Source organism: Dipodomys ordii, unplaced genomic scaffold, assembly GCF_000151885.1.
Source record: "Dipodomys ordii isolate 6190 unplaced genomic scaffold, Dord_2.0 Scaffold13, whole genome shotgun sequence".
In the NCBI taxonomy this organism is placed as follows: domain Eukaryota; kingdom Metazoa; phylum Chordata; class Mammalia; order Rodentia; family Heteromyidae; genus Dipodomys; species Dipodomys ordii.
The window spans coordinates 15,251,648-15,267,030 of record NW_012267229.1 but is presented as its reverse complement, the minus strand read 5'-3'; the positions used below and the strand labels follow the sequence as shown (position 1 = coordinate 15,267,030).

Genomic DNA, 15,383 nt, shown 5'->3' with positions numbered 1-15,383 from the left:
GCCGGAAGTGGTGCTGTGGCCCAAGTGGTAGAGCACTAGCCTTGTGCTGAAGAGCTGAGGGACAGCGCCCAGGCCCAGAGTTCAGGCCCCACGACTGGACCCCAAAAAAAAAAAAAAAAGAATCTCACTGGGTGCTACTGGTTCATGATTGTAATCCTAGTTACTCAGGAGGCTGAGATTTGAGGATCAAGGTATGAAGCTAGCCAGGGCAGGAAAGTTTGAAAGACTCTTACCTACAATTAACTACAAAAAGCCAAAAGTGGAGCTGTATGCCCACTATGCAGGCCTAATCTCTGCCCTTGATGGCAGCACCTGAGCAGTAGGTGAGGCACCTCCCACGTCTGGCCTCCAATATAAAAGGGGCCTCCAAAGAGCTAGACGGCACCATTTTCTCCCTTTCCTCATGAGAACTTGGCCTTATCAGCTCTGCTGGCAATAAATCTTTTCTACTACTTAACTCATGTCCACATGGTCTTTTGGGTTACTTTCTTTGGGTTACTTCCTACCCAGGTTTACATTTTCTCCTTCATTTTGGTGGACTATAGGCTGATAGATAGGCTCCCTGGTGGATTCACTCTCCCCACTGACTGGGAGGGCCCTGCCTGCGACCCCGGGACCTAACCCACAATTCTAGGCAGACCCAAAAGACCGCCAAGCTGGTTTCCTTCTGACCAAACACCTCCTACACATCTGCCAGCAGCTGATCACGTCCTACCTGCCATGTAAATCAAACCTAGAGGCTTAGATTTCACTGTGCAAGCTCTATACCTCTCTCAGGGAGCTTTGGGGCTCCCACCCCTGAAAAACTTGGCCAAGTATCTAAGCCACATTTCTGAGGGCCTCTGTGGCTGAGGGATGGTGTGGAGAAATGTGACATTTCCCACTGGTTGTTTCCCACTTTTAGGACAAATTGCATTGCATAGGACACTTTACAACAGCTTTTGGTTCCAAATCACTTACCATGGGTGGGACACAATATTCCTGACATTCCTCAGGACTCCCCCTTGGGTTTTCTCCTAAATAATCTAGAAATGCTTAACACTGAACCTGACATTGATTCACAGGAGCTCATATACTTCTGTAGTGAGATCTGGCCCGAATATCCACTGGATGATCAGCCCACATGGCCCATTCATCACACTTGATTCTGATATTATACAGAATCTATCTAACTTCTGCAGGTGGTCAGGCAAGTTAAAGGAGGCTAGCTACATAGATGCCTTCTCTTTGTTCCTCTCCTTCCCCCAAACTAAACTTCTTCCTGAGTCCTTATGTTCTCCTGCCCAACTCCTCCTGGCCTCAGGGCTACAGACTTATAACCCAGACTATTCCAGATCTGGTGGATGAGTTGCTGCCATTTCAAACATGTGGGGAACAGCCCCTCCTGGTGTGCCAGAGGAGGTAGGACTTCCTCCAACGGGGTTGGGACTTCTGCCAGGGAGGCGGGACTTTCAGAGGTAGGGTTTCTGTCAGAGGTGGCAGCCCCATCCACCACCATACGGGTTCCCCCACCCTCTGCTCCTGCACCATCCAAGGCCAAGGCCCCCTCCCATAGGCACCCCCTTTTTCCCCCACAGGACAAAAGCACATCTGGCCTGACCACTATGAACCAGCTGTCTCAACTGAAAGATGCTCTGTAGGTTGTTGTGCACCTTACAGAAACATTGAGTACCATCTTTATTCAGGCCCAAGAGCCTGCTACTGATCAGAGTTCTACCTCAGCCCATGTTCTCCCATCACACGAGGTGGCAGGGGCTGATGGTATAGTCACAGTGCACATTCTGTTCTCGTTAAATGACCTCGCACAGATGCACCTGAGATCTTTCTCCGCCAATCCCACCACCTACATCAAGGAGCTGAGGCATGTATTTCCATCATATGAGGTAACTGGGCGTGATGTATGCGTAAACTTGAGTAATACCCTTTTACCAGGGGAACAGTGGGATGTTTGGGAAAAGGCTCGCCGCTATGCAGATGAGACCCACTGGACCACCCCCGATCACCCAATTTGGACTGAGGCAGTGCCTGACCAGGAGTCTCACTAGGATTACAATTCCCTATTGCCTGTGTAATGGAGGGTCTCAAACAGGCAGTCTGCAAAGCCATCAACTATGACAAAATGGCCACGGTCATACAAAAATGAAAACCCATCTGCCTTTTGGGCCAGATTGTGTCAGACCTTCCTTTAATATACTAACCTAGACCCCGAGTCTGTGGACGGACAATGCTGTTTAATGACTCATTTTATTAGTCAATCCGCTCCAGACATCAGGATAAATTTAAAAAATTAGACAGGGGCCCCCTAACACCCGCTAGTGAGGCTATGGAGGCAGCCTTTAAGCCTTAAAGGCCAAACAGCTGAAGTACCAGATGCTAGCCAAACTCTACCAGCCTCCAGCCTTGCAACCAACCCCTTGCAACCAACCCCTCCCCAGCGGGGTCCACCTGAGCTCTGCTATGTCTTCAGTCAAAAGGGGCACTGGATGGAAACCTGCCCCCTAAAGAAGCTCTGCTACTGATGTGGCCAGCCAGGCCATAGGGGCCCAGCCTGCCCACAGCCACATGAGCCAGTCCAACCATGGCCCAAGTGCAAAGTTTCAGGGCAATGGGCCATGGACTGTCCATCGTCCTCTTGGGGATGGCGGCTATCCACTAAGGCCCCATCGCCCCCTCCTGGCACTCTGGGACTGGCAGCTGGAGAAGACTGAGGTGGCCCTGGACTCCCGGCCCCAACCACTCCCATCACCAAGCAGGAACCCAGGGTGACAATCATGGTTGCAGATAGGATGATCTCACTTTTGGTGGACACAGGTGCTATGTATTCGGTGCTCACTGAGTTCCAGGGCCAGACCTACCTAGCCTACCTACCCTCCATAGTTGGGGTGGAGGGAAAACCTTACAAATCCCCCCAAAAAACCCATCATTTGTCTTTTTTCAGGAGTGACCTTCTGTTACTCCTTCCTTGTTATTCCCCACTGCCCAGTTCCACTGCTGGGCAGAGATCTTTTGGCCAAATTTGGAGCCTCTATTTCCCTATGCCCTTCCCATTTGGCACAACGTGATATTGATTCAGCCTCCCCCGCAATCTCCTTGTTGATGGCTTTAGTAGGCTTACCTAGCAAGACCTCAGATTTCCTTTTTCCACCCTCTGAGGTGGACCCCAAGGTGTGGGATACCCACAACCCCTCTATTGCTAAATGCCACCCTCCTATTCATATATTTCTGAGGGACCCCCAATGCTTCCCTTCACAACCCCAGTACCCTCTCCCTCACCACAGTCTTCTGGGACTGCCACTAATTATAAAGGACTTACTAAGAAAAGGGCTGTTACACCCCACCAATTCTTCCTATAATACCTCCATCTTATCAGTAGCCAAAACTAACGATTCGTTCTGCTTGGTACAAGACCTTAGCCTTATAAATTCTGCTGTTGGGCTGGGAAGGTGGCTCAGTGGTAGAGCACTTGCCTTGCATGCATGAGGCCCTGGGTTTGATTCCTCAGCACCACATAAGAAAAAAAACGGAAGTGGCGCTGTGGCTCAAGTGGTAGAGCGCTAGCCTTGAGCTGAAGAGCTGAGGGACAGTGCCCAGGCACAGAGTTTGGGCCCCACGACCGAACCCCAAAAAAATTCTGCTGTTATCCCCTACACTCTGTTGTGTCCCACCCCTGTATGCTGCTTTCCACAATCCTAGCGACGGTTGCTTTTTATGCAGTATTGGATTAAAAGATGCTTTTTTCACTATCCCTTTAGCCCCCTCCTCCCAGGACCTTCTTGTCTTTACGTGGACTGACCCGGTCACCCAAACCTCAGCTCAGCTCACCTGGACTGTGCTGCCTCAGGGGTTCCAGGATAGTCCCCATCTGTTTGGCCAAGCTTTAGCAAGGGACTTAAGAGACCTAAATATAGAACCATCCTCCCTTATCCAATATGTGGATGATATTCTCCCCTGCAGTCCCACCAAGCAATTGTGTTACAAGCATACACACTTTTTAACTTTCTGGCCTCCTGGGTATATTGAGTCTCACCCAATAAGATACAGGTCGTTCAACAGTCTGTGACTTACCTGGGTGTTCAACTCACTCCCACACACAAGGCAATCACTATCCCCAGGAAACAATTGATTACTAACTACCCTTACCCCCTCCATTAAGTCGGAGCTTCTCTCCTTCCTGGGTCTAGCTGGCTATCTCAGGTCTTGGATTCCTAACTACTCTCTTCTAACACGTCCCCTATATGAAGCAGCTAAAGGGCAACCAGAAGAACCCCTTTTATCTCCCTCCTCTCTTATTCCTCCCTTTAGGAGAGTCCAATGGGCCTTATTACAGGCCACGGCTCTCAGGCTGCCAGATCTTTCACACCCGTTCTTTCTGTATGTAACTGAAAACCAGGGTTTTGCGTTGGGAGTTTTAGGTCAACAGACTAGATCTTCATTTGCTCTGGTTGCTTACTTGTCGAAACGCCCAGCACTAGGGGCTGGGCTCCTTGTCTTCACGTTCTAGCTGCCTCTTCTGTCCTGTTACAGGAATTGAAAAAACTAACCTTTGGTGCAAACCTTACCATCCTCTCCCACCATCACCTCTCTGAGTTACTAACCTATAAGGAATTACAAACTATGTCTCCCTCCCATATTCTCTCCCTTCAGGTGTCGCTGGTAGAGGACCCCACACTAACCTTCCAGTCCTGTCCTCCATGAAGCCCCTCTATCCTATTAACCATTCCAGATACAGGGATCTCACAGCACACTCCTGTGTGGAGACTCTAAAGGACCTGCTACCTCACCCAGACCATATTAGTGAGGGGCCATTAAAGGACTCACGTTTCACCTGGTTCACTAATCGTAGCTTCTTCCTTTGGGAAGGCTCACGTGTAGCTGGGTATGCATGCTGTTATGTCAGTCTCTGGTGTAGCGGAGTCTGGCCCTCTGCCTCTCCACACTACCAATCAACAGGCCGAATTGGTAGCCCTAACATGGGTCTTCCACCTGGCCTCAGGACATTCCCTGACAGTATACACAGACTCTAAATTTGCTTTCCATACCATCCATTCTCATGCACCTATTTGAAAGGAACCAGGCTTATTAACAATGAAAGGAACCTCAGTAATAAATGGGTCCTATATTACTGACCTTTTAAAGGCCTCTTTCCTCCCCTCAGCCATTGGCATAGTTCATTGCAGGAGCCACAGGTCAGATGGCTCAGTAATAACCAAGGGAAACAACCTGGCCGATGAAACTGCCAAGCGAGCTGCTATATCGTCAAAACAATGGGCAGTAACACTGCCAATAATAGAGGATCCTGCTCCTCCCTCTAGGTAAGACAACCTTAAATACCTTCACCATCTTTTCTACCCCCAGATAGGGGCCTTAAGGGAGTTCCTAAAACAGCCTTCCCCTAACCCTGGCCCACACGCAATTCCTCATGCATCTGTCACAAACCAGAGAAGTATGCCAAAGGGCAAATCTAAATGCCAATGTGCAGCCATCTCCCGGGAGTAGACTGACAAATTGATTTCACCCATATGCCAACTGTCAGATACCTGCTGGTGCTGGTGGACACCTTTATGGGATGGATAGAGGCATTTCCCACCACCACCAAGAAAGCCTCCTCTGTGTCTCAGCATCTCTTACAGGAAATAATTCCCCGTTTTGGCCTGCCTGCTTCCATCCAGACAGACAACGGACTGGAATTTGTCTCCTCCATGACCCAGCTACTGGCTAAGTTTCTAAATATCTCGTGGTCTTTCAATATTCCTATCGCCCCCAGTCCTCGGGAAAGGTGGAATGTGCCAACTGCTCCCTTAAGCAAACTCTGACCAAGCTGTCCTTTGAACTAGATCTAGATTGGGTAAAACTTTTACCTTTAGCTCTCTTCCACTTAAGGGTCCTGCCAAAAATAAACCCTAACATTAAGTCCTTTTGAAGTTATGTATGGCTGCTCATCTTTGCCTCCCTTATTTCAGACCTCAGACTCCCCTTTGCGCCGCTCCTCCCCCCCCCACTCCCCCCTCTGCCCCAATGCTGTCCTCTCTCCTTCAACACCTGCACACTTTTCTGTGAAAGTATGTGGACCACTAAGAACCTAAGCCCTCCACACTGCTCTCCGAGCCTTCCATCAAGGCTGGGACCTAGTGTACATTTCAAGAAATTACCTGCCATGGGCACCTGGTTCCACCAAGCTCTCTGCTAAGTGGGAGGGACCCTAACTCTCTCTACTCCCACAGCTGTGCAGGTTCAGGGCTGTCCACACTGGATTCACATCCGGCACATTAAACATCATGTGCCTGATGGACCCTCATATACATCTGGCCAATTGGACCCCTTTCTCCAGTCATCGAGGAACCAGAGGACTCTGCTCTGGACAAGTAACATCTTTATAACCATCATAACCTTGGTCAACTTCATGTACAGTACCTAGCACCTCTTCTCCCCTTACAGTGCCCCCTCTCAGCAGGAAGTAGCTCCAGAAGAGACCTTCACCCATATTCCCTGCCCAGTACTATACATACTAAACCAAAAAGGGGAAAAATGTAAGGAAATGCCCACTTTGCAGGCCTAATCTCTGCCCTTGATGGCAGCACCTGAGCAGTAGGTGAAGCACCTCTCACTTCTGACCTCCAATATAAAAGGGGCCTCCAAAGAGCCAGATGGCACCATTTTCTCCTTTTCCTCATGAGAACTTGGCCTTGTCAGCTCTGCTGGCAATAAATGTTTTCTACTACTTAACTTCTGTCCACGTGGTCTTTTGGGTTACTTTCTTTGGATTACTTCCAATCCAGGTTTACATTTTCTCCTTCATAGTACAAGTGGTAGAGTGCTAGCCTTGAGCAAAAAAGTTTAGGGGGGCTGGGAATGTGGCTTCATGGTAGTGTGCTTACCTAGCCCCAGGTTCAATTCCTCAATACCACACAAAAAAAAGCCAGAAGTGGTAGAGTGCTAACTTTGAATGAAAAGCAGCTCAGGGATAGTACCCAGACCCTGAAGTCAAGCCCCAGGACTGGCAAAAAAGAAAAGAAAAAAAAAACAACAAAACGAAAACAAGGGGCTGGGAAGGTGGCTCAGTGGTAGAGCACTTGCCTTGCATGCCTGAGGCCTTAGCACCACATAAACAAAAAGAAAAAAGCCGGAAGTGGCACTGTGGCTCAAGTGGTAGAGCACTAGCCTTGAGCTGAAGAGCTGAGGGACAGCACCCAGACCCAGAGTTCAGGTCCCATGACCGGACCCAAAACAAAAACAAAAACAAAGCTTAAGGATGACACTCAGGCCTTGAGTTCAAGCCCTACAAGTACCCAAAAGAAAACTGGACTTCCTTTACAGAAAAGACAGATTGTGCCAGGTGCCTACCAGCTCACTCCTGTAATTCCAGCTACTCAGCTGAGATCTGAGGACAGTAAAGTCTGTGAGATTCTTATCTCCAATTAACCACCAGAAAACTGGAAGTGTGCTATGACTCAAGTGGAAGAGCACTTGCCTTGAGCTGAAGAGCTCAGGAACAGCACCCAGGCCCAGAGTTCAAGCTGCATGACCAACAAAAAAATTAAAAAAGACAGATTGTGTTCGCAGACTGTTCCAAACACAATATTTATTAGTAGCAACTACTGGGTTGTCACCTGCCTTGTACTTTTTTTTTTTTTTTGGGAGTCCAGTCATGGGACTGAACTCGGCCTGGGCGCTGTCCCTCAGCTCTACAGCTCAAGGCTAGCGCACTACCACTTGAGCCACAGCACCACTTCCGGCTTTTTTTTTTGCTTATGTAGTGCTGAGGAATCGAACCCAGGGCCTCATGCATGCAAGGCAAGCGCTCTACCACTGAGCCACCTTCCCAGCCCCTGCCTTGTACTTTTTTTAGTGCTTTACATGACATATGCAGGAAAAGTTTAAAAATGAAATACTGCCAGGTGCAAGTAGATTACTCTTGTAATCCAAGCTACTCAGGAAGCTGAGATTTGAGGATTGCAGTATGAAGATCCTTGAAAAATCCAAGAAACTCAATTAGCCAGGCAAGGCTGGAAATGAATGAAGGTATGTCTTAAGTGATAGAGTGCCAAGCTTGAGTGGGAAAGGCGAAGTAAGAGTGCAAGGCCCTGAGTTCAAGTCCCTGTGCTTGCACATTAAAAAAAGAAAAAAAAAGAATATTTCCATTGGTTACATTAGCTAACAAAACGAGCCAGGCATAGTGGCATATATCTATAATTCCAGCACTCGTGAGGCTACTGTTAGGAGGACTGTGAGTTCAAGGCCATCCTGAGAGCAAGAAATGAAGGAACAGACAGAAACAAATCAACAAGCTACTCACCCCATAAATAAATCTCTGATTAAACTGCTGCATTGCTCCTTGAAGTTGGCTACGTTGTAGCTGCCATTGTTCATAGTTGCGGACAGATTCCAGTGTTGGCCTCTGCCATGTTGTTGTTCTTGTAAAATGGTCAACATAATAAATACGTCCCATATTGTCAACCCGCCGCTCCCAGCTAAATCAAAACAAAAACAAACTAATATAACAAATACTTATAAAACAGATATTTTACTTGGAGATTACTTCTGATTTACCTAAAGTCTTTCACATTTTCTTTCGCAAATAGCGTACAAGTAAACTTAAAAATGTTTCCAAAATTTTAAATTTATGAGTTCTTAAGATTCATTAGGTAAGGTCTTAAAAACAATGTATATTTACTAAGTAAACCTAAGAGTCATTAATATAAAGAGTATTTTTCCAATGATTTTTTTTTACTGTTGCAATCGTAAGGGCATAAATTGGAAATGAAAAAAGCACTTCACACAAGAATGCAACTACCTTTTCTACTAACATTACTTAAGTAAAAATTGATACAATAAATTTATTTCTACCTAGTTGGTTATTAGAATTGCTTCCAATATTCTGGTATTATAATAAAATAGTAAATACCTTTCATAATCAAACTTTTTTACTTTCTTCCTTTAAATTATTTCTCCACGATAAAATTCCTACAGAGAATTACTAAGGATATATCCATTATATTTGTGTGTGTGTGCGCGTGTGTGCGTGTGTATGTGTGTGCACGTGCATGCATGCATGTATGCGTATGCCAATACTGGGGCCTGACTTTGGGACCTCACATTCTCAGTTAGCTTTTTTTTTGTCAGTTGTGGGGCTTGAACTCAGGGCCAGGGTGCTGTCTCTGAGCTTCTTTGTGCTCAAGGCTAATGCTCTACCAAGTGAGCCACAGCACTACTTCTGCTTTTTGAGTGGTTAATTGGAAGCTGCCCAGGCCAGCTTCAAACCTCAATCCTCAGATCTCAGCTTCCTGAGTAGCTGGGAATATACAGGTGTGAGCCTGTATATTCACATAGCTTTTTCATTCAAGGCTGGCCCCCTATGAGGCTCGACTCAGGCTATATATTTTTAAGAATAGTTTTGTGTAACAGTTGAAGCAAATATATAATATTACTAACAAAATTATAGGGTAAAGTTCCTCACTAACACTTGATACTATCTGTAATACTAAGTAAAACAGTTGTCTTTTAAGTGTGTCTTTAAAATTATTATCAAGGTAAAACACTTTTCCATACTTGTTATATACTTTCTTCTAAATTAAAAATATCTTTTTGGGCTGGGAAGGTGGCTCAGTGGTAGAGTGCTTGCCTTGCATGAGGTCCTGGGTTAGATCTCTCAGCACTATAAAAGCAGTAAGAGCAGGAATAGGCGCTGTGGCTCAAATGGTAGAGCACTAGCCTTGAGCTGAAGAGCTGAGGGACAGTGCGACAGTGCCCAGGCCCAGAGTTCAGGCCTGACAGCTGACAAAAACTTTTTTTAAATTAAAAAAAATAAAAAAATAAATCATTTCTTCCAATTATTTTAAGTGCTTAACACCATGCATTAATATCTTTAAGTTTCTCAACTATTTTGCTATGACAACACTAACACATATTAGTTTTTTTTTTTTTTTTACAAACTAGGGACTTTAGGCTGGGAAGGTGGCTCAGTGGTAGAGCGCTTGCCTTGTGTGCATGAGGCCCTGGGTTTGATTCCTCAGCAGCACATAAGCAAAAAGAAAAACACTGGAAGTGGCGCTGTGGCTCAAGTGGTAGAACGCTAGCCTTGAGCTGAAGAGCTGAGGGACAGAGTTCAGGCCCTATGACCGGACCCCCCCAAAACAAACAAACAAACAAACAAAAAACAAACTAGGGACTTTGTTTTAATATATCATAAAAGCTGTAATTCTTATTCAGCTAACTAATTACTTTTGTGTGTGTGCACACATGTGTGCACACGTGCAGAAACGAACTTGAACTCAAGAATCTCATGCTCTTTCTTAGCCTTATCACTCAAAGATGGCCCTTTACCACTTGAACCATACTTCCACATACATCTTTTTGCTGGTTAATTGGAAATACAATTCTCATGGACTTTCCTGCCTGGGCTGGCTTCGAACCACAATCCTCATATTTCAACCTTCCAAGTAGCTAGGATTACAGATTTAATGCCACCAGCATCTTGCAATAATTACTCTGAAGAAACTAATACTAAGCCAGATACTGGTGGCTCATGTTTATCATCCTAGCTATTCAGAAGGTAGAGATCTGTGTATCAGGCCCAAGCAGGAAAGTCCATGTGACCCTTATATCCAAGCAATCAGCAAAAGATGGAACTGGAGTTGTCCATCAAGTATTAGGGCATCAGCCTTGAGTACAAAAGTGAAGGGATGGTGCCTAGGTCCTGAGTTCAAAGGCCCAGTATCAGCACAAGAATGAAGGAGAGAAGTAAAGGAGGAGGGAAGGAGAAAAGGAAGAAAAAAGGAAGAAAGGAAAGAAGGAAGAAGGAGGAAAGGAAGGAAGGAATTAACTTTGTGGCTAGGTAAATAATTGGATAGTAAAATTTACTGAACATCAACTATGGAATCTATGCTAGCTTTTTCTGTTTTTTTGAGGGGGTAGCAGTCCTAAACTTTGTTCTCAGGGTCTTGCCTTTCTACCACTTGAGCCATGCCAACATGTGAACTATGGAATCTATAAATCAGAAATGAGTGAAACTAGGCAATAGTGGCTCACGGTAGAAATCTAAGGATTGAAGTTTGAAGCCAGACTGGGTAGACTAATCTGAGAAGCTTTTATCTCCAATTAGCCAGAAAAAAACTAGAAGTAGAGGTATGGTTCAAGTGGCAGAATGCCAGGCCTAAGCAAAAAAGGCAATTGAAGCTGGGTGCTGGTAGTTCATGCCTCTAATCCTAGCTACTCAAGAGGCTAAGATTTGAGGATCATGATTCAAAGCCAGCCCAGACAAGAAAGTCCGTGAAACTTTTATCTCTAATTATCTACCACAAAAGCTGGAAGCAGAGCTTCCAGTGGTAGAGCTCTCCAATGGTGGAGCACTAGCCTTGAGCAAAAAAATTCAGGACAAGCTGGGCACCAGCTTGTAATCCTAGCTACTCCAGAGGCTGAAATATGAGGATCACAGTTCAAACCCAGCCCAGGCAAGAAAGTCAAGCCCAGTTCTGCCCACTCACCCCCCCCCCAAAAAAAGTCAGGCTCTTAAGTGGCACTGTGGCTCAAGTGGTAGTGCGCTTGCCTTAAGCTGAAAAGCTCAGGGACAGTGCCCAAGCCCAGACTTCAAGCCCCATGACGGACCAAAAAATAATAATAAAAAAGTCAGGCTCTGAATCAACTCTCCAGCTCTCTTGCTCTCTTCATTCTATTTTGTGCCTACCACAAAATAAAAATGCAGAGAAAGGACTGATAAGGAGATGTAAATCAGTAACACAGCATATAGGGGAAGATTTTGTACAGACGTAATTAATACCTTTGAATAAACAATGTTTTTTCTTTTCTAATTCAGATACTTACCCAGGAGGTAGAGGTTCAGGTCTATCCCATGTTGTTCTTTTTTCAACATGATCTACATAATAAACTCGCCCATGCTGGTCCACTCTCTGTTCCCACCTTAAACACAAAATTAAAAATACTAATAAGAAGCTGTGTGTGTGGTGACGTATACCTGTAATATTAGTTACCTAGAAGACTAAGATCTGGAGGTTTTAGCCCCATCTCAACCAATAAGAAGCCAATAATAATGAACCTGTCACCCTGCCATATGGGAAGTATAAATAGGAAGATCAAGATTTAGGCAGAAGCCAGTGGTTCACACCTATGATACAAGCTACTCAGGAGGCCAAGATCTTGAGAATTGTAGTTGGAAGCCAGCCAGGGCAGAAAAGTCTGTGAGACTCCTATCTCCAATAAACTTCTCAGAAAAAGCAAAAAGTGGTGCTGTGGCTCAAACAGTAAAAAGCAGCTAAGGCATAGTGCCTAGGCCCTGAGTTCAAGCCCCAGGACTGTCCAAAAAAACAAAAGAAAAAAAAAAAAAAGAAAAAATATTGTCTGAATTAGTGACTAGCTTATTACTTGGCCTTGATTATTTTTCTATGGTTCAAGGTTTTTTAGTTTTAAAAAAATTCTTAGGCTAGATGTGGTGGCCTGTAATCCTATCCTTGGAGGTAGGTACAAGAGGATCTCAAGTTTAAGGCCAGTTTGGGCCACAAGATCGTGTCTCAAAAACAACAAAAACACCCCAAAGCACTTTTATTTCTTCTAGGAAATGAGAAGATCTTTTTCTTTTACATTTTTTGGTGTTGGTTCTAGGATTTGAACTCAGGGCCTAAATATAGTCCTTCAGAGCTGTGTACAACGCTGGAACTCTACCACCTGAGTAACAGTTCCATTTTTGGCTTTTTGCTGGTTAATTGGAAATAAAAGTCTCACAGAGCTGGGCGCTGGTGGCTCACACCTGTAATCTTACTCAGATCTGAAAATTATGGTTTGAAGCCAGCCAGGGCAGAAAAGTCCATGAGATTCTTATCTCCAATTAAGCACCAAGAAACAGGAAATGGCACTGGGGCTCAAAGTGTTAAGAGTCTCACCTTGGGCTTGAAGAGCTTAGAGACAGTGAACACCCAGGCCAAGTTCAACTGGGGCGGGGGGGGGGGAAGGCAGGAGGTCTCACAGACTTCCTTGCTTGGGCTGGTTTGAAACCATGATCCTCAAATTTCAGCCTCTTGAATAGCTAGAATTACAAGTATTTCAAATGTGATAAGCTTTGACTCTCCATTCCCCTAAATCAATTACAATTGCTTGAAGATGACAAGAGAATGCAGTGTTACTTTTTCTATTGAGTATATGCAGATAGAGAAAATAAATATTAACCAAAAAAGTTACTTACCCAGGTGGTAGGGGAGCTTGAGTTACAGTATTTAATGGTCTAGGACCTGAGCCTCCGGAAATAGTTAGAGGAATTATTAATCCAGATGTTGCTCCTTCAGAGGTATTTGTATTTGTTGATGGTAGAGAACCAGTACTAGATCCATCACTTTCAGAAGTGGTAGATGGTGAGCCATTGACAGATGCTATAGATTTGGAGAAAAAAAATGAAAAGAATTTTTTATGCTCTGAAATCTAAAATCAGAATAGAATCTTAAAGAAAAAAAAAGGTAGTGCCAGGCACCAGTGGCTCACACCTATAATCCTAGCTCCTCGGGAGGGTTAGATCTCACCAGATTTCAAGGTTGGTAGTCAGATTGGGCAAAAAAAAAAAAAAAAAAAAGCATCCATAACACTTCATCTCCGAAATAACACAACTAACAAAAAGCCAGGGTGGAACTGTGGATCAAACTGAACAAGCAAGATACCAGTTCAAACCCAACACCACCATAAAAAACAAATAAGCAAAAGGTAATGTTGAACAAACTTAAGATGCAGATGAAAGGTGCTGGGAATGTGGCTTAGTGGTAGAGTGCTTGCCTAGCATGCTTGAAGCCCTGGGTTCTATTCCTCAGCACCACATAAATAGAAAAAGCCAGAAGTAGCACTGTGGCTCAAGTGGTAGAGTGCTAGCCTTGAGCAAAGGCTCAGGGACAGTACCCAGGCTTAAGTTCAAGCCCCAGGACTGGCCAAAAGATGCAGATGAAAATGAAAGAAAAGGGGCTGGGAAGGTAGCTCAGTGGTAGAGCACTTGCCTTGCATGCATGAGGTCCTGGGTTCGATTCCTCAGCACCACATAAGCAAAAAGCTGGAAGTGGCGCTGTGGCTCAAGTGGTAGAGCACTCGCCTTGAGCTGAAGACTGAGGGACAGTGCCCAGGCCCAGAGTTCAGGCCCCACGACCAGACTCACCCCCCCCAAAAAAAAAAGAAAATGAAAGAAAAATAATAGAGATGGCAATATCTCCTTTGTTCATGGTTTAGCTCTGGTCTAACCTATGTCTCATTATTAATTATCATGCATATATAGATTCTAATTTCATGATACCACAGGAAGTTAAAATGATTTTACTAATTGGTTTTTGTGGTGCTGGTGATCAACTTAGGACCATATACATGATAGGAAAGCACTCTAAACCAGAAGTACCACTGTGGCTGTGGCTCAAGTGGTAGAGCACTTGCCTTGAGCTAAAGAGCTCAGGGACAGCCCAGGCCCAGAGTTCAAGCCCCACGGCCGACAAAAAAAAAAAAAAATGTTAAGTGAATATTTGTTATAGCTAAATAGAAAAATGAATATTCTGCCTGTGTTTACAGTTTTACTACATGAAATACGTTTATTTGTTGCATAGTTGTTGGTTCAAAATCTGATTACCATTTACCACGGTCATCTTTCTAAGGACAATATGGGAAGCAACCAAATTAATGACTATAAGACATTCTTACATGTCTTACAGTTACAAATCATGCTAAAAAGTTACAATCTTATCTGTAGTCAATACTTTATTTTCAATTATTCAATTTTCATTCTCAATAGAGCAATGTTTCCGTAACTTCACTCCTGGAAGAAAAACTTAGGACAAAGGCACTTATTTTCTGGGTTATCTACTCAAAGATCTTTCTGAACACAAATCTGAAATGTAACACACACACACACACATACAATCAGTAAATTGACTTCAGAAAAGCTAGTAATTGATATCTTGTGGATTAATAACCAAACAGAATGTTATTTACAAAATGGTATTGAAAGCTAAGGTACACACCTGGTCTTCGAGGTGTGGGTGGAGGTGGTCGTGAAGGTCTTGGAGGTCTAGAAGGCTTAAACCCACCATTGGAGAGTGATGGAGAATTGTTCCCATTGGTTCTCCTATTTTCACCAGACCCTGAATCATCAGGGTCATCTGATCCATTTGTGTTCACTCTAGGTTAGGAGGAAGGAAGAAAAAACAAATATCCTTTGAATGTATGTATGCATGTATGTATATATTTGTGTATGTATCAGTCCTAGGTGCTGTCCCTGAACTTTTTTTTTTTTTTGGGGGGGGGGTCTGGTCGTGGGGCCTGAACTCTGGGCCTGGGCACTGCTGTCCTTCAGCTCTTCAGCTCAAGGATAGTGTTCTACCACTTGAGCCACAGCACCACTTCTGGCTTTTTTCTTT

General features: G+C 44.6%; 1 protein-coding gene across 1 annotated transcript in view; it reads right to left on the bottom strand.

The window, feature by feature from the left end:
* Positions 1-15,383, bottom strand: part of Itch (itchy E3 ubiquitin protein ligase) — a 104,904-nt gene that overhangs the window by 50,549 nt on the left and 38,972 nt on the right. The window contains exons 7-10 of the mRNA XM_013010689.1: positions 14,988-15,145; positions 13,190-13,373; positions 11,818-11,913; positions 8,294-8,468 (exon numbers count right to left, since the gene is read on the bottom strand). Of these exons, the coding sequence (XP_012866143.1) occupies positions 8,294-8,468; positions 11,818-11,913; positions 13,190-13,373; positions 14,988-15,145 (613 nt within the window). The remainder of the gene's footprint in view (positions 1-8,293; positions 8,469-11,817; positions 11,914-13,189; positions 13,374-14,987; positions 15,146-15,383) is intronic.